Raw genomic sequence first — 19,181 nt, forward strand, 5'->3', positions numbered from 1 at the left:
GCAGCAGAATTGCACAGCATGTTCCCAGACATCCCATCCTAATGTTGCATGTTCATGCTGCTGTACGGCTTTCCCAGCTGCAGTGCTGAGCCCCACACGTCCAACTCTTCAGGCTTCATTCCGCGCTGGTCCCCCAAGGGCTGCATCACTGGGGTTTCTTCTGCAGGGCTGGGTGCATGGTAATTAGGTAAGTGGCAGTAAGAGCGTGAAAAGGAAGCTGTGGTTTTGGAAAGAGGTGTAGGATCAAGGGAAGAGAGCTGTCCTTAGTCCTCAGAGCTGCTCCTACAGCACAGAGCAGCACATTGCTCCACGCAGACGTCAGTAACCTCCCCAGTGCTGCTGTATGGCCATAGGTCAGGTGGGTACAGTCAATCGCCCTATAAAAGCCAGGAAGCACGAGTGCAGCAGAGATGTCGTGGCTCTTGGAGGAGGTATGAGAAGCAGGGCTGCTCTCTTGAGAATATTATTTAATTTGGGCTGTTAGTTTATGACCCTGTCTAGTCGGGTGTAAGAAAGAAATTGTCACAGCCTCCAACAGGTGGAAAAGGAGCGGAGCAAACAGGGAAGATGTGTTTAGGGTTAGCTAGCAATATAGAGGCATATGGGATTTGATGCTGCAGAGGGTTTACAATGAAGTAGGTGATTTTGCAGTCAGATGGAGTTGGGGGAATTCTTGAAAACGGGATCCACATTGTCTCTTTGCATGTCAGATCAGAGATATCAATAAATGTTTATGTATATAAAGTAGTCCTTTATATATTTATATATATACCTTAGACAAAGGTTGGCCACTTGCTCAGACACCCATAGCAGCAGTGGTCAGGAGAATTTTATTTTATTTTTTCCAAGACTAGTCACACTGGCTGAGAGCCTGGTGTAAGGCAATGCAGTGAATCACTGGCACGTATCTGCCTACAACCCGGGCGTTCAGGATTCCCGTTCCCACGGTCTCCCACTCGATCGGCGTTTCTCAACCTCCTCCAGCAGGTGATGCCTCCCTCGGAGTGAAACAGCACAGCTCATGACTCCAGCGTCTTCTGCAAAACCAAGAGAGAAAGACTGATGCCAGTGATAATCCTATCTGGTTCATTTGGTTTGTGTTCAAGGAGATGAATCAAGAAACGCAAAGGATAAAAAATGAATTAGTTAAAGAATTAAAGAATGGACAGGGCTGATGTGAGAAGCCATCTGAATTATTCTCAAGTGAAATTCCCCCCAGAGTTCATTTCAGCAGTTCAGCCCGTGGAAGTTCTGCTGGCACAGACCCCACACTTGAATTATCCTCAACAGAAATGAAAAGCCCTGTGTGGGGTGCAGCATGGGAACAGGCAGAGGGAACCCTCTGGCCGTTTAGCACCCGTCCAGGGCATAGGAGAGGGATCCGTGGCTATAATTAAAGCAAGGAGAGGCTCAATCTGTATCTTCCAGAGCACCTTTACCCCTGAGAGCCATCCCTCTGCTGGGAGATCTGTAACCAGCCCCTAAAAACAGCTTGGGAATCCTTTCCCTTGGATTTCTTTTTGTTTCTCTCAGCCTGCCAAGACACACTAGGTTTTGTAAAAGTACATCCCAAATGTGAATATTTTGCCAGTCTTCACCTAAAATCTCTGTTCATTCGTATACAACAGAGATGCCCTGAAGTGGAAACACGGAGAAGAGGCCAAGTATTGCACAGCTCCCATGGCTGTGCTCATTAAACCAGGCTGAGAATCCACCTTCTGTAAGACTGTACACATGCAATTCGGTTCCTACTCCAGCTTTATGAATTTATTTTACAGTGCAGGTAGCTACTGCCGCAAAGTAGCGTTAGGCTATTGCTGAACTTTGCACTCTTCTTATCAGATGTGAACCCACGCAGGCAGCACTCAAAATGTGTTCATTTGTAGTCTTCAGTGTTTTGCCTGGTTGCTCTTAAATGGTGAATGTGCCGCTGTGAACTTTTGGGTCTTTTGCATAACCTAATTGAGTTGTTATTGTGCACTCGTGTAGGGCTGACGTTTGTAACCGGTTCGTATAAAGATGTGTGCTAAAAGAAATTGTGTCAGACACGGCTTTCTGGTTGCATCAGAGAGAAGTAAAGGTTTATTAGAGGATTTTTCTTTCCACTAGAATACCAATCACGGTAGAGATTAACTCAGGTAACAGTGATTAGGCACAGAAAGTCAGACGGAAGAAGCGGGTGGGCCATCCGGAGAGTTGGGATGAGCCCACGGAGAGAACAGTGCTGAGTTACAGAGCTAGGGCTCGCCCTTGCTCTTCACAGAGGTGTGATCAGGTGTCCGGGTACGTTCTGCTTGGTCAGAAGGTCCTGCAGTGGGAGATGCCAGCTTTGCCCATCAGTGCTCAGACTTCCTAAAACTGCCTGTGGAAAGAAGAAGGAAAGCAGGAAATGTTATCTCATTCAGGATTTTTAATCTTTTTGTTACTTCGTAATTAAAGGCTGGGCAGTTCTCAGTGGACTAGATTTTTCCCAGTGTCAGGCTTCATATTTGTCCATACATGCTCATCTGCAGCTTTGTCATTGAATATGTGGAACTGCTTCTACTCTCCCCTCTGTAAACGTAAATCAGGAGTCACTTTAAATTTAGAGCAGCTGTAGCAGTATAAATCTAATACAGATGGACTTAGAATCTGTATTTGTTTGTTGGGGTATTTACACCAATTCTTTAAAAATTAAAGTAAGATGGCATGTCATATATTTTAATTTTGCCTACCAAACATTAGCACACACAGGACTGCTGCAAGTCAGGTAGGAAGTTTGATCAAAGCTTTCTAAAAATTATGACCTTCAGCTCATTTTCAGTGTTTTCAGGCATTTGTTTGAGATGCTGTCAGGACCAGAATCCTTACCTGATCTTATAGTTTTTATGGCCTCGGACACTTCCTCCATTGTTGCTCCTCTCTCCAGTGTTCTATTCCCTTCCAGGCAGAGCTTCAGGTTTTCAGCACCTCCTGGAACCACAGCCATGAAATCAGATACGGAACAGACCTTTTGGTCACTCCTCATCTTTTGCTGCTTTAGGATTTTGGCAGCTAATGCTCCTTTTATTTTAAATGTGATGAGTGTTGCAGCTACTTCACTCTGCTTTAATCATATTGCTCCCTTAATACCCATTACATTTCTAACATTTGGCTTCATTCTGATACTACTGACTTCTCTGGTTCCCTGTATGCTTTCAGTTGGGCTTTAGTTTTCCTTTTCCTCCTTTATTTCCTCCTACACATCCTCTGATGAAGCTCTTCATAACATCCTTTACACTTGAGTCGCTTGTGAAAATGCCACCGTGTTCATTGTGTTACTGTTTAAGAACAAATGTCGGAGTGAACTTAAAACATGATGGTGACAGAAACAGCAAAAATGTCTCCAGGTTTCCAAATGTGGAAGGAAGTTGTCAAACCCTTCACTGCTATTTCGAGGGAGAAGTTAATGGAAGGATGTATGCTTTTATTCCAGTTCTTACCTTGGCTTTCACAAGATCTGCCAGAGTGGGAGTGGGAAGATGATGAGTGGGAGAGGCAGGATTTTCCCCCTCCTCCTCCACCGCCACCTCCTCCACCTGAAGTTCTTCCACAGCCTCCCCCTCCAGCTCCTCCTCCACTCCCTCCTCCGCCGCCTCCAGAAGCTTTTCCGCAGGATCCTCCAGTTCTTCCTCCACTGCTTCCTCCACCTGAGGACCAACTGCTTCCTCCTCCACTGCTTCCTCTCCCAGAAGACCAGCTAATTCCTCCGTGGCCACCTCCTCCTGAGGATCCGCCACCACCACCTCCTCCCTGCGAGGAGCTGTAAGAAAGGAACAACACACACACAAAATTTATTGCAGCAGGACTGAGGTGCGGCATCCTCGTGACTTTATCAAGGCCACTTTGGGACTTTTCTCTATGGTTGAGAAAGCACTACCATGTGAAATGTGTTCTAGAGAACGGGTTTTGAACATTCCTAAGTAAGAACAAATCAACTGATCTGCACAGAGGAAGAAAAAGAAAGAGAATGAATGGCTTTGGCTGTCTTTCAAGAGTCAAAAATTTGTACTTCGAGTATTTAGAAAGTACAGTTATTCTCTTGCTTCTCTTTCATTTTCATACATAACTTCATAGTTCCTGATTGGACTTAGTGGAACAGAAGGCAAATGATAGTTTTAAAAACTTTTCTACATGTTTTTGTCCAGTTCACAATAAGTATAGAATAATACAGCTTTGTGCACTGCCAGCTAAGCTGTAGATTCAGTATGAATTCTTGTGGTTGTAGTAAATATCCTGACGATGAATCAGTTGCACTGGTTCCTAATATAAATATTATTACTATCATCTCTTATTACTGTCATCTCCACCTGTTGGCAGAGGTATGTTAATTAATCTGGATTACCCGATGCCATGCTGTCCCTCCTGCAGCAGTGCCCGGTACTGAGCGATCTCCTGCTCCAGGCGGGTCTTGATGCCCAGCAGCATCTTGTACTCTTCGTTCTGGCTCTCCATCTCGCAGCGGATGCTGGCCAGCTCCTCCTCCAAGGGGCTGATCATGCTCTGGATCTGCTGCAGCTGCATGTTGTAGCGACGTTCCGTGTCTTCCAGGTTGGATTGCAAAGACCGTACCTGAGAACGGAAGAAAAAGTACAGTGAGTACAGGGCTGTGGCAAGATGAGCCCTTCCTTATGCCCAAAATGAGAAAAATCTTTGATGGTGTCTTATTCTTTACGTGTAGAGTCTAGCTATAGCTCCAGATAGCTGTATCTCCTGTGATTCCAGCAACTCGCATTTCAGAGGACCAGGAGCAATCGTTGCATACCATGCTGAGCTGAGACTGCAGCTCGATTTCCAGGCTCTGATAGTCACGTCTCAGCGCAGAGATCTGCTGGGTGCTTGATTCCAGTTCCTGACCACTTGAGTGGACTTGTTGACTCACTTCCTCCATCTGAAAAATGAACATACAGGCTTGGAGTTTTTTAGGTTTACCTATAATATGTCACCCCTCAGAGGGATTCTACTATTTTTATCCTAAAAGCAATTGAATAACTGGCATTCGGGGTATCATTCATCTACAGGAAGTTCTTACCAAAAGTTGGTGTTATTTTGCTTTTCTAATATGAACATTCAAACCTTAATCTTTCTGGGATGCAGATAAGACACCTAACCCACTTTTGTTAGAGAGAAACATGGACTCAGTGATCTTTGTGGGTCCCTTCCAATTCAGGATATTCTATGATTCCATGAGAAATAGTAAGTTTTCATTCCATTGTACTGATTTCTACTTATATAAACTAAGGAAAATCTATGTGAATTCTAGATGCTTCTGACTATATTTGTAATGAAATAAATCAAGAAAACCTGCTTCCTTACTGCGGGGACAGATCAGATCAGCATGACTTAGGACAATTACTTTTTTAAACTTTCAGTGCTCATCATTTACCTTGCTCTCATACCACCTTTCAACCTCTTCACGGTTTTTCTGAATAATATGCTCATATTCTTGTCTCATATCGTTCAGTTTCTTCAGCAGATCCTCTCCTGGAGCAGCATTGACCTCCACATTCACATCACCACCAGATTGGGTTTGCAGTGATTTGATTTCCTGCAGAGAAAACCCAGGCCCAAGGCAAACAAACAAAGAGGAGAAATTACATTGTGAAAGAGTTTTGGAGTCATTTAACTTCCTTTGAAGTCATAAACCATCCTGGAGCCTTTCAACAACATACGTATCTGTATGTTTTGTTTTTGTTTTTGTTTTTGTTTTCTTGTTGCAATTATTCAGCCTTGACTTCCCAGACACTGCTTATGGAGGGGACCTGTGCTAAGAGATGCCCTGGAAGAGCCCGGGCCTGGCACTGAGGCTGTCTCAGGCTGCCCCTTGCTGAGCTGCTGCACATTAGGGGGGCAGGGAAGGCTCCTTGGTGCATCAGATGTCACCTGGGAAGCCTATATTTCTAGTATTGGAAGTGTTCTTGTTTTCCCCTCCAGTTTGAGGTAGGATCTGGCTCTCACCTCCTCATGGTTCTTCTTGAGGCCAATCATCTCCTCCTTCAGGGACTCAAATTGCATCTCCAGGTCAGACCTGCTCAGAGTCAGATTATCCAACAAGGGTCGCAGGGTGTTGATGTCAGCCTCCACGTTCTGCCGGAGACCATACTCGGTCTCATACCTGCACCAAGGAAAAGGCAGAAACGTCAGCCCTAGTCTTGGGCTCTCAGTCCTTCTCCTGCTGACTTTATTTACAAAAAAGACAATGTATTTCAGTGTCTCAGTGCCCGCTTTTGTGCCTGTACTCTGTAGCAAACAGCATCTCTCAACCAGCAGAATTATGAAAGCTCTTACTTAAAGTTTAATGTTAATATTAAACTTTAATATGAAAATGTATTCTGTAGTCTATTTCGTCTTTTCTCTTTCTGTAGATTTTGTGTAGGTTTCTTGTGTCTGTTTCATTTGACCTTCAGTGAGAGATAGTCACAATTTTTCTACCCTTAAAAATAAAGCTTTTTTAAAGCTTTCCCCTAAGCACACGTTTAAAAAAAAAATCATTCTTTGCTTCCACAGTCATAGGAAGTATTACCATTGAAGACTGTTACAGAAGTAATGAGAGTTTTGATGTCTTACAGATTATTTCACATGTGCTGTCATGGAGCCAGCAGGAACCCTAGGCTCTGTGGATTGATTTCTGTGTTGAATAAGTTTCTGAGAGAAGGTTGGGGCAAGAAGGAGGGAGGAAGTCAGAGCCTGGAAAAGAGAAATAAGTATTTACTTTATCCTGAAGTCTTCTGCAGTCATCCTTGTGTTATCCAGGTCCAAAAGTATCCTGTTGGTTTCCACAGCCGCAGTCACAAGCTAGAAGAGAAGACAGTAGTGAGGACAATTTTCCCTGTGAATCTCTAAGGTGTGCACAAGAGACACACATAGGAATGGGATGTCCCAGGTGTCTGAACGTTTCCTACATAGAAGGGCCTAGAAAGGTCATCTACGGTGTAAAATGAAGAGGTACCATTATAAAAACAGCATCAGAACTGCAAAAAAAACTACTTGGGGAATGCAAGAGGGGAGTGAGGAGTCCAACCAAGAGGCTTGGAGCCATCACAGCAACTGTGGCTCACCTGCTGTGCCCACGGGCCTGGGGCTGTACTCAAATGTCAGACACTGCACACCCTGCAAGGTAATTGTTGCTGTTTTTCCTAGGCTCTAAAACCCACTGCAGGCAGCTGAGAGCCTGCACTCACTGCCAACGGACTGGGATGTCTGTAGGGGTGTGCATTGTTTCTCCACTTTGGGCTGGAGAGAGTTGGAGGCATGCACAGAAGGCAGAGTTTCAAGCACACGAGGTACTTGCAGGGAGACACTTAGTGAATGTAAAATATCCACACTGGCTGCCTCAAAGATTTTTCTCAATCGCAGAGGTCCGTCTGATGCTTCTTAAGCTTCTGTGATGAAGAACACCCTACCTGATTTTGAAGGTCTTCGATTTCCCCGTAGTAGTGACTGTAATCCTTTCTGCCAGTAGGGCCTTGCTTCTGGTACCACTCCCTGATTAACTGCTCAAGCTGAGCATTTTCCTTTTCCAAACTTCTGACCGTGTCCAGGTAGGAAGCCAGGCGGTCGTTAAGGTTCTGCATGGTCAGCTTTTCGTCGTTGGACAGAATTCCCATGCTCCCTCCACCAAAGCCACCTCCGCCAAAGCTGCCACCGCCGCCAAAGCTGCCACTGCTGAAACCAGCAGCACCTCCACCAAAGCTTCCTCCGTAACCACCACCAAACCCGCTCCTGGCTGATCCGAAGCATCCTCCCATGCTGCCACGGCGCATTCCTCCTCCGTAGCCACCACCGCTCATCCCTCCGTAGCTGCCACCACTCATTCCCCCTCCAAAATATCCGCCCCCACCTCCTCCTCTGCAGCTACCGCCGCTCATTCCCCCTCCGTAACTGCAGTGCCTGATCCTTCCATAGCTCCCACCACTCACTGCCCCCCCGTAGCAGCTTCTGGAGCTTCCTCCACCACAACTGCCACCAGAAAACCTGCCGCCACCGCTTGTCCTAGCGGTGTATCTTCGTGAGGAGGCAGAGGAATACGTGCTGCCCCCTCCGCCACCGCCGCCGCTCGCGCCGCCACCGCTGCTCCCTCGGTGGCAGCTTCTAGAGGTCTGCTTGGAGCCACAGCTCATAGTGGCAGCAGGGAAGGATTCAGCTGGTTTTACAGTTGTTCTGGAATCATAGCTCCGAGTCCTCCCCTGCCTGGTCTGAATTTATACCTGAGACAGTGGGTGTCACCAGCGAAGGGAGTACCTTGCCATGTGTATTCGCAAGCCGTGGCTTTTATGCCAAGAGTAATTTGCCAAAGGGAGATGTTTGACAGTGTCAGGAAGCTTAGCCCATACTCAGAGTGTTCCTGACCGTTTGTTTGTTAATACAAAACATGTAATTTCTATTGGGTGGCTCTGAATTAGGCAGATATTTTCAGTGATCTAGTCCACTGACTTACAGTAATCAGAGTTAAACTCATCCCACTCACCTCGTCCCATTTGCATCTCCTTCAGCACAACAATAAACTGTCACAGCATGAGACAGTGATGAATGTTGCCATCTCTCTTCTAACGTGGTCATTCCTCATGCTCTTTCCCCTTTCAGTTATGTGTCAAGGAATCCCAGCTAATTCTTTATACGCAGGCAATATCTTGCTACATTCTGGTTTATGGGTATCTTATGCCACGTGCTCCTTATTTTTAGTCTTTTGTCGCTTTATGCTTTTTGAAAAGATCACAGGATGTATTTTCTAGGTACACTTGAACCACTGAGACTTCTTAATTTCTCCTAAAAACTTAGTGAACATTGTCAAATATGGTACATCAGCAGTTTGTCCCAAACATCCAGCTGCAGTTATGTTTTAAAAACAGCTTATTATGTAAAATTTTATGTCAACAACTTGAAAATATCTCTGTGTAAAACTGCAAGGAAGAAAAATGTGGTGGCTTGTTGCAGGAAATATTTGCTCAGACCAACTGAGGTTACAGCACAGTTGAGGGACCGGGGGAAGCATCCTGGCTCTGGGCTGGTTTCTCTTGGCACATCGGTGAAGGTGAGAGACGAGCAGTGAGGATGTGTCCCCGCTGCTGGAGGGATTGCAGAGTTTCAGCCAGGATGTTTACCTGTCTCAGCACACGTCCAAACATCCTCCCCCCTGTAGGAGGAGGTTAATGCACAGGAACACCTGCGCTGCATTACCTGAGTATATGCGGGCTGGGATTTTATTGGGAAAAGGCGGTCACGTACAGTACCTCGGTCTTACTCTGATGGTGTATGCATCGTGTACAGAGAAGGTTTTGTAAACTTCCATTTTGCCCTGGGATTTCTGAAGAGTAGTGACAGCGTGGAAGATACTACTAAAAATTAATGTGGATATAACAAAAAAACAAATAAATTGTGAGTTGGAGTTCTGATAATGACAGGATGCTCAACTGATGGAGCATAAAACAAATAGAAACATGGACTAGAAGCACGGAATGAATGAAAGATACAAATGGTAATGTCAATGCTCTGTTAGCTGGCACCGTGTAGGCTGAACTAGTTGGGTGATGTCCAACTTCCCCTATTGATTGGCTGTTTTATTTTTTCCTCATTAAGCCTTTGTGATGTTGATTGTTGCTAATTTGGAGGTTTGGTTGTTATGGGCTCATAGCAAGTGTTTGTGGAAACATCTTTTTATAAACACCCCTCCCAGCACACCCTCACCCACACGGTTGGGCACACCTAAAGTTTCAGCTCCCGCTCCGTGTCATGAAATGTCCCAGGAAGCCAGGCCTTCTGCGGCCTGGGGAAACTGAAATGGTTCACTGCAAAACTTGGTGGAGTCTCAGTGATGATAATTTTAGCTTGTTCTGGTGAGAAATCCTTGTCTCTTGAAGCTCATGCGTCTGTCTCCTGTCCTAACAGCTGCTTTGGCACATGGAGCTGTGGGGTTACCTTCTGCCTGTTGGCTTCCAGTCGCTGACATCTGTGTTATAAGAACATTGTTGGGTTGTTCTGTGTAATTCTGCAGAAGGGAGAGGCTTATTTATTTATTTATTGGAAGGATGCTTACTGCGTCTGTTGTATTAGTTATTCCTTTTGGTTAGACTAAGCTCTGTGTCTTCCGTTCCCAAGCAGAGCACGTTTGCTTTGTTTGAGCATCAGTGAGTATCCTTGGGCACAGCTCGATGATTAGTTAGTGAAAGGAAGACACGGTGCCACTTTCCCCCCTGAATGTATCATACCTCCAGAGTGATGACTGGCTCCTTAAAACTCATGAAGCCTGATGGGTTCTGTGTGTCTGCACTCATTGGGATCAGAGAGATGTTATGGAGCAAACGGTTCCTGAAAGGAATGTTTTATTTCAGATTGGCTGTGGGATGGAAGTCCTTTCCACCAGCTCTTTTATGAGATGGTAGTTACCTCTGCAGTTATGTCTCATACGACTGTCCAGGCATCTGCAAGCATACTGAGCCAATCAGAGGATTTTAGACAATGTCTTCTGCAAAATACAGAAATAAGTGCTAAATAAGTGCTACCAGAGAAGCTGTGATGCCTGTGCCTCCCACACCGCTATAGGAAAAGAGGCGTGGACTGAACTGTAAGCTGAGATTTAAAACATGGGCCTTGTTTTGAAACAGAATATTGTTTTTGGCACTGAGCATAGCTAATGGAGAAAACATACAGTCACAACGTACCCTCAGAGCCGAGAGTTTCGTGGCATTCAGGACAAGCTGCCCTTGTGCATTGACTGACATGCTTCAGGGCATAGCCGAAATGGAAGAGGGTGGAGGAGGAGGAGGATGCTTTGAGGGCAGATGACACCACAGCTGCTTGCAATGAGGTTTCCTCCCTTTCCCTGTGATGGAAACGTTACGAGCTGCTGCCCAGAAGAGGTTGGTGGACTATTTAAGCCTGAAAGGCTCACCCAGTACACCCAGACTGCAGGGTGGCTGCGTGCTGTGCAGCAGGGCAGATGTGTCCTGGCTGCCAGCAGAGAAGGAAGGGAGTCTCCTTCCTCTGGGGTGCAGGGGCAGGAATAAGGGCTGGAAAAGCCACCGTGGCCACCTGGAGGATGGGCTTAGCACATGGAAGGTCCTGCCTGCTCCCGTGGCACCGCCTTTTCTGTGCTCACAGCCTGCTTTGGGGTTTGGGAGAAGGCACTGAGGCTGCTGAGCACATCTGTGGGGTACAACTGCACCAGTGCCCACCTGTGGCTGTTTCTGTGTGATGAATCCTTTTCAGTCCTTCCTACCTCTGGCCAGATCTGTCAGAAGTCATTTTGCTTGTGTTCCTATAGAGAAAAACCGTGGAAGATCTATCTGGGGAACGTGACTCACTCACTTAATTATACATTATAAACTAACTCCCATTATATAATCATCAAGCAATTTTATTAACACCAGGTAATTCCAGGGGATGATATTTCTCCATAGTGAAGAAGAAACCCAGTCCCTGCAGTATGACGCGGTTGGAGGCAGCACGTGGTCCTCGTTCTGAGGAGGGACACTGCTCTTCCACTGCGGATCAGCATGGAGCTGCTCTCCTCTCCATTACAATGCATATGGCGAGATTTTGTTCTCATCTCAGTAAAATCCAAATGTTTAAAAACTGGAAAATCTGAGAAAAACTGATTTGGGTTGGTTGAATTGTATTAGGGCTTGATGGTGCTTATTATTTTAAAAGTGCATCAGTTGAGAGTTGCAAACAAAAGGTAATTGCTACCTAACGAGTCCCAGGTTTTTTCCTCTGTAATGAGGGCACAGAGTGCTTTGAAATCTGTTGTTCCCACAAACACAGCTGGTGGTGCCTGGCAGCAATTCCCACCCGAATTTTGGAGGTTCAAAATGTCAGTACTAACTATTTCTAGCAAAAATTTCATTTTCTCTAAGTTAATTTTTGTATTAGAAATTGTTGTGTAAAAAACAAACAAACAAACAAAAAAACTGTCCCATTCTTGTCCTAACAGTGAGATTGATGGCTGAGAAGAATATCGTGTTGTTCCCACAGCAGTTTGTACAGCTGCCACGAACCCAGAAGGAGCATCTTCAAATATTTTTAGCATTACTTAGTGGCACAGTACACAGAATGCGTCGTTCGTTCTGCTTCTGCTTGTGTTTATTTCTGGCCACATCTCCTAAAACAAAGCAGCACCTTCCCAGAGCTCCAAAAAATTCCACCTAGCCCATCTTCGTACAGCCATTCCCTGCATGCCAAAACACTTCTACAAACACGAAGGTTTTTAAAATACCTGTTTTGAAGTGGGGGAGCGAGGCCCCACCTCTGCTGTGCTGTTCTGCAACGCAGGGCGTAGCCCTGGGCACCTGCCTGCGCCCCGAGATGCGCGGCCGGGGGGCTCGTTGTGCCTACAAGGCACCCACCCAGTGCCACTGGCAGCCCGAGCACGGGGTGTTCCCCACCCTACAGCCACCCCACAGCCCCCTGGTTTGGGGTCTGCGCTATCCTAGCCAGCAAACAGCTCTCCAGCAGGAAAACAACCAATTCCTGGGTGCCGCCTTCTGGATCTGTTACTCATTCGGTATTGCAGGAACCAGCGCTGATGAAACCGTAAAGGGCACCTTCAAAAGCTCCACCACCCACTGGAACGATGGTGATTATGATAGGAGCAGTAATTAGGTGAGTCAGGGCTGTGAGAGGGACTTGGACTGTACGAACCCTTTGTCGGGGACTTCGTTAGTTCGGGTCTGAGCAGCCCTTTGCGCAGCCGGCTCGGTGCTGCCTCTTTGGCAAGACCTTGGCAAGGGCTCGGAGCTGCAGCTCTGCCACCCTGCGGAGAGCCTGGCTGCCACCACACGCTGCAAAACAGCCCAGCACCATCCGAAAAAACATCCGTGGGTGTCAGCAAATGGGTGCAGCGAGTTTCGGGGTGGCTTCAGTCCTGGGCACGGCCAGGCAGGGGAACGCACCCGGGGTCTTCAGAGGCAGGAACAAAATCCGCGTTGTGTCCTGCAAGTCAGTTTTTCAGAATCAGGCCACGTCAGCCTTGCTTGCCATGAATGTGACCGCTAAATGGAGCAGGAGGGGAGCTTCTGTCTGTGTGTTTGGCTACCGGCATCCCCGCAGCACACCTCTGCTCGGGCACCCACTGCGAGCCCCCAGAGCTGCACGTTGGTGGCCTCCAGCCTCACCCATGACCCTGGCAGTGAGAAGCGATGTGTGGGGACACGTGGGGACACCTGGGGATGTTGTGGGGACGTGTGGGGACACCTGGGGATGTTGTGGGGACACATGGGGACACGTGGGGATGTTGTGGGGACACCTGGGGATGTTATGGGGATGCATGGGGACACCAGGGGACATCTGCAGACGAGCTCCTCCTGCGTGCTGGGGACATCCCGGCCAGCACCCACCTTCCCGAGCGCCCCACGCGGCTCTTCGCGTATCGCAGGGCGTTAATTCCCTCATCTCCCGGTATCGCACCCTGATTTCATCGCCTACCAGCACCGGCCCCAGCCCTCCTGCAGCGAACGGCTGACACCTGGCGGAGCCGAGCCGTGCCGAGCCGTGCCTTGCGCGTCCCCGTGTGCTCGTGCCCGTGCCCGTGTGCGCGTACCCGCAGCTCCTGCCCGCTCCTCCCCGGCCGCGCCACCAGGGGTCGCCGAGCTCCGGGCTGTTTTGGGGAAATTCGCTGGGTTTGGGCTCCGAGTATGTTGTATTCTTCATTTCTTCATTTCTTGGCGATCCCCAGATCTTTCCTACAGCTCCAGCTCTGAGACATGGTTGTGCTGTGCTGGTCTGGGCTATGAAATGGGCTTTGGGGTCATCTGCTTTTCCCACACGGGTTTTTCACTCGTTTCAGGCTTTTGGTTGTAAAGGGGATACGTTCAGACCGGGCGTTAGGAGGAATTCTGCACTGTGAGGGTGTGAGGCGCTGGCACAGGCTGTGGCTGCCCCATCCCTGGAGGGGCTTAAGGCCAGGCTGGATGGGCCTTGGCCAACCTGATCTGGTGGGTGGCATCCCTGCCACGGCAGGGTCGGAGTTAGATGAGATTTAAAGTCATTTCCAACCCAAACCATTTTGTGATTCTGTGATCTGCCTGCAGGGGCTGCCCGGGAGGAGCTGCTCGAGCCCTGCAAAGTTCACGAGGCTGCTCTCTGGCTCCCGCTGCCAAAGCCGCTTTGCTCCCCGTGGAGCAGATCCCAACCATTTCTGGGGCCCCTTGTGCGTGGCTTCCCAGCTTCTGCTGGCCGGGGATGTGGTTTGCACCCAGACTGCCCCCTGCTTTGCTAAAGGAACTCAGTTTGCAGACACGGGTTTCTTGATTGCATCAGGCAGAAGCAAAGTTTTATTAGAGAAGGTTTTTCACCAGCAGGTACAGTAGTGATCCTGACTAACTCAAGTAACTTCTAGGGGTTGCAGCATTACAGAACAGAAGTAGCAGAACAAACAAAAGGGAGGCCCCCGAGAGGCCCCCTGAGATACACGGCAAAGCATCGCACCATTACTTCTACTTTCCCTCCGCAGAGGCGTGCAGGGAACAGCGAGTGTTCCTGTTTTGTCTGTGGGGTTCTCTGTACGTCACCTTCTAGTCCATGCATCCTCAATCACAAATTCTCCTGCAGGTCACTGGAGAAGAAAAAAAAAAAGAGAGAGAGAAACATTATTTTGATTCAGACAGAGACAAAATCTTTCAAATAACAACAAAAATCAGCCAGGAGTTGGACTCCATGATCCTTATGGGTCCCTTCCAACTCGGGATATTCTGTGATTCTGTGTGTAGGGCCCTTATTTCAGGAGCAGACTTTGTTAAGCAAGTTTCTGTTAAGCAGACAAGCCAGGGAAACCCAGAAATTCCCTAAATAATTGTGTTTAGTTGGGAGTTTGCTTTGCCTGGCCTTATTACAAAGGAGCAGACTGGAATAAAAATGTTTTCTTCTTGTGGAAACCCGACTCTTACCCTGTATGTCTCCGGTCTTGCAGGGTGGGACTTGCGGCTGGCAGTGGGAAGACGAGGTTGTAGTATAGGTGTGGCTTGTCCTAATGACTCCTCCTCCTACGCCAGTTCCTACTCCGATTCCTCCTCCGTGACTAGTGGGAAAAATTTGGTGAAAGAAATAGGCAGTTTTAGAACATTACTGGACACTACTGAGGGCACAAAGTGTCAAACTACATCTTTACAGGGGTTAGAAATGTCTGAGTATTTTACACAGTGCTCTTTTTTTTTCATTTTGCTTTGCATTTGTGCCCCCTTTTGGCATGGAAATGGCAGAGCACTGCAATTAATTTTCTTCTGACAGTTCTCACCCATCTTATTACAGAACAGAGATGGTGACAAATGCTAACAGCACTAATAGCTACAGGGCTGGAAGATTTGGTTCCTCTGCTTTGCAGATCCCAAGGAGTAACTTTTAGTTCAGACTTCATAGTAAGGCTGCTCATGAGACAGCTTTATCATCTCAGTGAAAACATTAAGATGGGCCAAATGTGGTGTCAGATTCCAAATCCATAATTCAGATCCTTGATATTTTCCTTTATTCTCTAACAGGTTCAGGGATTTACGTACATAAGGTCCTGCTGTCCTCCTTCCAACAAGCAGCGGTAGGTCTGAATCTCCTGTTCCAAACGGCACTTGACATCCAGTAAGGTCTTGTACTCCTGGTTCTGGCACTCTATTTCCGCCCTAATTTCAGCCAATTGCTGCTCCACGCACGTGATCTGGTTCTGTAGCTCCCCGAGGAGTGTGTTGTACTGGCACTCAGTCTCAGCCAGAGAGGATTCCAGATTATTCCTCTGGTAAACAGGACAACCAAACAAAGAAACAAGGTTCATTTAGGTGTCACCATGGAGTTCATTATTTCCAGTGTAGAAATTAAAGAGTTATTCACCAGTATCCAAACACAGCTGTAAGAGAGCACACCACCCACCTGGCTGAGCTGAGCCTGCAGATCGATTTCCAGGGCTTGCAATTGGCGTCTCAGTTCGGTGACCTGGTTGTTGCACGTCTCGACCTCCTGACCGCTCGTAATAACCTCCCGATTCACCTCCTCAATCTGCAAAACACCAAGCCAGAATAAAGACCGTCAGAGTATATCTGTGTAATTTGGACTTCTTTTACTGAAGCAGAACACAGTGAGCTGCTAGCAAAACCAAAAGGGAGCACGGTGAGTTCTCTGAACTGGGCGTTAACCACCGCCTTCAACTGCTTGCTCTTTTACAAATCGCATTAACCTCATGGCTATTAAGTCTCTTTAATCCAAATGTGGGGTATTTCAGTTCCAACACCACACCACAAGGCCTTGTGGTTAATGCTGCCGTTCCAGATGGGGCATAGCAAACTGGTCAGACAGGCCCGGGTCTCCCGCAGAACACAGGGTGTAAATGAGTGCTGAGCCTGGGCTTCATTGCAAAGGGCAACTGCTTATTTTCTCTGAAATGCTCCCGTGCTCTGAAATGTGCTCATCAGTTTGTTTCACAGCAGGCGTGTGTCGCTTACCTTGCACTCGTACCAATCCTCAACTTCCTTGCGGTTGCGCGCTATCAGTGTTTCATACTGGCATCTCAAATCCTCCAAGATTTGCCTGAGATCTGGTCCAGGGCAGGCATTGACCTCCACACTCACATCTCCAGTTGATTGTTTCCTCAGACAATTCATTTCCTGGAAATACAACCCAGATTAGACACATTTTGGCTTTTAAAACAGCACAGAAGAGCAGAGCTCGGTGGCTGAGAACATCTCTCCCTGCCTGGGGTGCCTCCCAGCTGTGGCTGTGAACCACTGAGAGATGGTGCAAGTGTTTTCCCCAACAAATCTGTTGGGTAATCTCTTTTCTCACCCACTGCAGACAGCAGCAACTTTCACCCCCTCTGGCTCTCCCAGTGCCAGTCCCAGAGAGGAGCAGCTGCCTCGGCCTGAGCTCCTGCACCACCCAGCAGGCAGGCAGGTCTCAACCCCAGACCTGTTTGATGGGAAAGCTGTGGTATGGATCGGCTCCTCTTTACTTCTACATTCAGAGCACGTTCTTGTAGGCAAAATGTTTTATGCCAGGGCTGTGGTGCTCCTAGAGGAGCAGGAGCCTACCTCCTCGTGGTTCTTCTTCAGGCAGCAGAGCTCCTCCCGCAGCGACTCCAGCTGTGCCTCCAGGTCAGACCTGCAGAGAGTGAGCTGATCCAGGACTTGGCGCAGGCCGTTAATGTCAGCCTCCACGCTCTGGCGAAGGGCCAGCTCCGTCTCGTACCTGGTTTGTGCAAAAGGAAACAAAAAAAAAAAGAAAAAGAAAATCAGAACTGAAACATTTCCACTCAGCTTCTGCAAAGATCTCCTCTTCCCATCTGCCTGCTCCGTACTTCGTTTTGCTGGCTAAGCTGGATGCACTGTGTTTGATTTCTGCCCTGCACTTGATGTCTGTTGTGTGCCAGCTCTTCTTCCCCATGTCTTTCTCCCCCTTCTGATATCACTGTGTTTGGTATTGCTCACCCAGCTGCATTTCTGCTTTGTTGATCCCGATCTGCACTGGTCTGTGATGGAAATGCTCCCAGTATACCACTAAGGGCCACTCCCTGCAGTGTCAGTCCCAAGCCCTAACCACCAAACACCATTGCCCAATGTTTTACCCAAGAATACTAATTATGGGATGTCTGAGGACCAGGAGCAAAATGCCTTTCATCACTCCATCCTGCCCTAACGTGGTGTTGCAGGAGACTTGTCCTCAGCCTCTGCATGGGGTGCGCTGGGACGCCGCGAGTGAGATGCGAAGGAGCAGGGAGGAGGCAAGGGGGTGCATCGGCACGGAGGGGCACTCACTTCACACGGAAGTCATCAGCAGCCATCCTGCTGTTATCAATGTCCAGAATGATCTTGTTGTTATCAATGGTTGCGCAGACAATCTGGAAAAGAGCAGAGCATGAGAGATGGCTCCCTTCTCTCCGCTGCAGTACTCTACAGGTGTATCTAGGGGACAGTTAAGTATTAACTCTTTACAATTTCCTTTTTCCATCACCTTTCTACTTAAATTGCTTTGTTCCTTGAGCAGAGCAGCTGCAGGAGGTAGCTGTGCCTCCTTGACTAGCAGGCAGTAAAGAAGAGAGGTAGGGAGTTAGTGAGAGGGGAATTCCCAGTCTCAAAGTATGAAAGGAAAGTTCCAAAGATGCTTCACAAAGAGGTGAGCATAAAGAACCTTCCTTGAGATATCAAAGCTCAGCTGACATTTAGGCTGGCTTGTTCCTGACTTCAAGCTTAAGGATTTTCAGGGAAGAGAGTTAGAAGGTACTTTTAAGCCTAAAGCTCATCTACAGCTTTCACTGGGGACATACTAGTGTCAGGTGTGCCACCACTGCAATCAACAGACAATTTTAAATACTCAGCTTTTTTCACATAGCATTTATAATGCTTTATTTGATACATCTGCTATGTGTGTTTTCCTCTTGCTCTACAGTTCTCATTGCTTTGCTTTTCTTACTGGGCTGACACCACTGCATTTCCTCAGAGCACAGTCAGTAATATTCAACTATACAGCCAAATCACAGCGTAACAAGGCATCCTTTTTCCTTTTTAAGAGCATTATCCTACCTATATCACCTCTCAGTATGTGTCCACACTCATCCTTAACAATGTCACAGAGGAAATTGCTACAACTTATGTTTGCAAAGACATTTTACAGCAGTAAAAAATATCTTAAAGAATTGCAATAAGTTCTAAATGCAAATTAAGAAATGAACCTTAATGATGGCAGGAACAACTGAAAAATGGGGTTACCTGATTCTGAAGATCTTCAATTTCTTTGTAATAGCAGCTGTAGTCCCGGGGCTCGCAGGAGAGGCCCTGTGTAGCATACCACTCTCTGATTCTGCATTCCAGTTCAGCATTTTCCTTCTCCAAGCACTTCACCTTGTCCAGATAGGAGGCCAGGCGATCGTTGAGGTTTTGCATGGTCACCTTCTCATCGCAGGATGAAAGCAAACAGTCGCCACCAAGACCACCAACAACCACACCGCCTCCAAGGCCAAACCCGAGGCCATTGCCATAGCAGTTGCCACCTCCATAGCTCCCACCAGCCAAGCTACCAACACTCAGTCCCCCTCCATAATTCACTCCACCGCAGTAGCTCCTTCCAGAAAAACCTCTGCCACTGCCTATCCCATAGGAAGAAATCCGTGCTCCACCACCACCACCAATGATACAGCTGCCACCACTGCTCCTGCCTTTGCTAGACACAGTAATAGTCTCCTTAATGTTGCAACTCAT

General features: G+C 47.6%; 2 protein-coding genes across 2 annotated transcripts; both read right to left on the reverse strand.

Annotated features, from left to right (window-relative positions):
* Positions 1 to 2,788: 2,788 nt before the first annotated feature.
* LOC311218431 (keratin, type I cytoskeletal 9-like) lies at positions 2,789 to 8,138 on the reverse strand (the record flags this gene model as incomplete). Its single annotated transcript, XM_084301114.1, has 8 exons — positions 2,789 to 2,952; positions 3,462 to 3,781; positions 4,364 to 4,590; positions 4,784 to 4,909; positions 5,405 to 5,566; positions 5,977 to 6,133; positions 6,731 to 6,813; positions 7,422 to 8,138. The coding sequence occupies 8 exons, from the start codon at positions 8,136 to 8,138 to the stop codon at positions 2,789 to 2,791; spliced, it is 1,956 nt and encodes a 651-aa protein (XP_084157240.1).
* A 6,402-nt stretch (positions 8,139 to 14,540) lies between these two features.
* Positions 14,541 to 19,181, reverse strand: LOC311218589 (keratin, type I cytoskeletal 19-like; the record flags this gene model as incomplete). The annotated part of the gene is made up of 8 exons (XM_084301322.1): positions 14,541 to 14,566; positions 14,898 to 15,028; positions 15,504 to 15,730; positions 15,865 to 15,990; positions 16,434 to 16,595; positions 17,019 to 17,175; positions 17,742 to 17,824; positions 18,693 to 19,181. 8 exons carry the CDS (start codon positions 19,179 to 19,181, stop codon positions 14,541 to 14,543), a joined length of 1,401 nt encoding a protein of 466 aa, XP_084157448.1.

Source organism: Netta rufina (genome assembly GCF_964035555.1).
Source record: "Netta rufina genome assembly, chromosome: 24".
Classification (NCBI taxonomy): domain Eukaryota; kingdom Metazoa; phylum Chordata; class Aves; order Anseriformes; family Anatidae; genus Netta; species Netta rufina.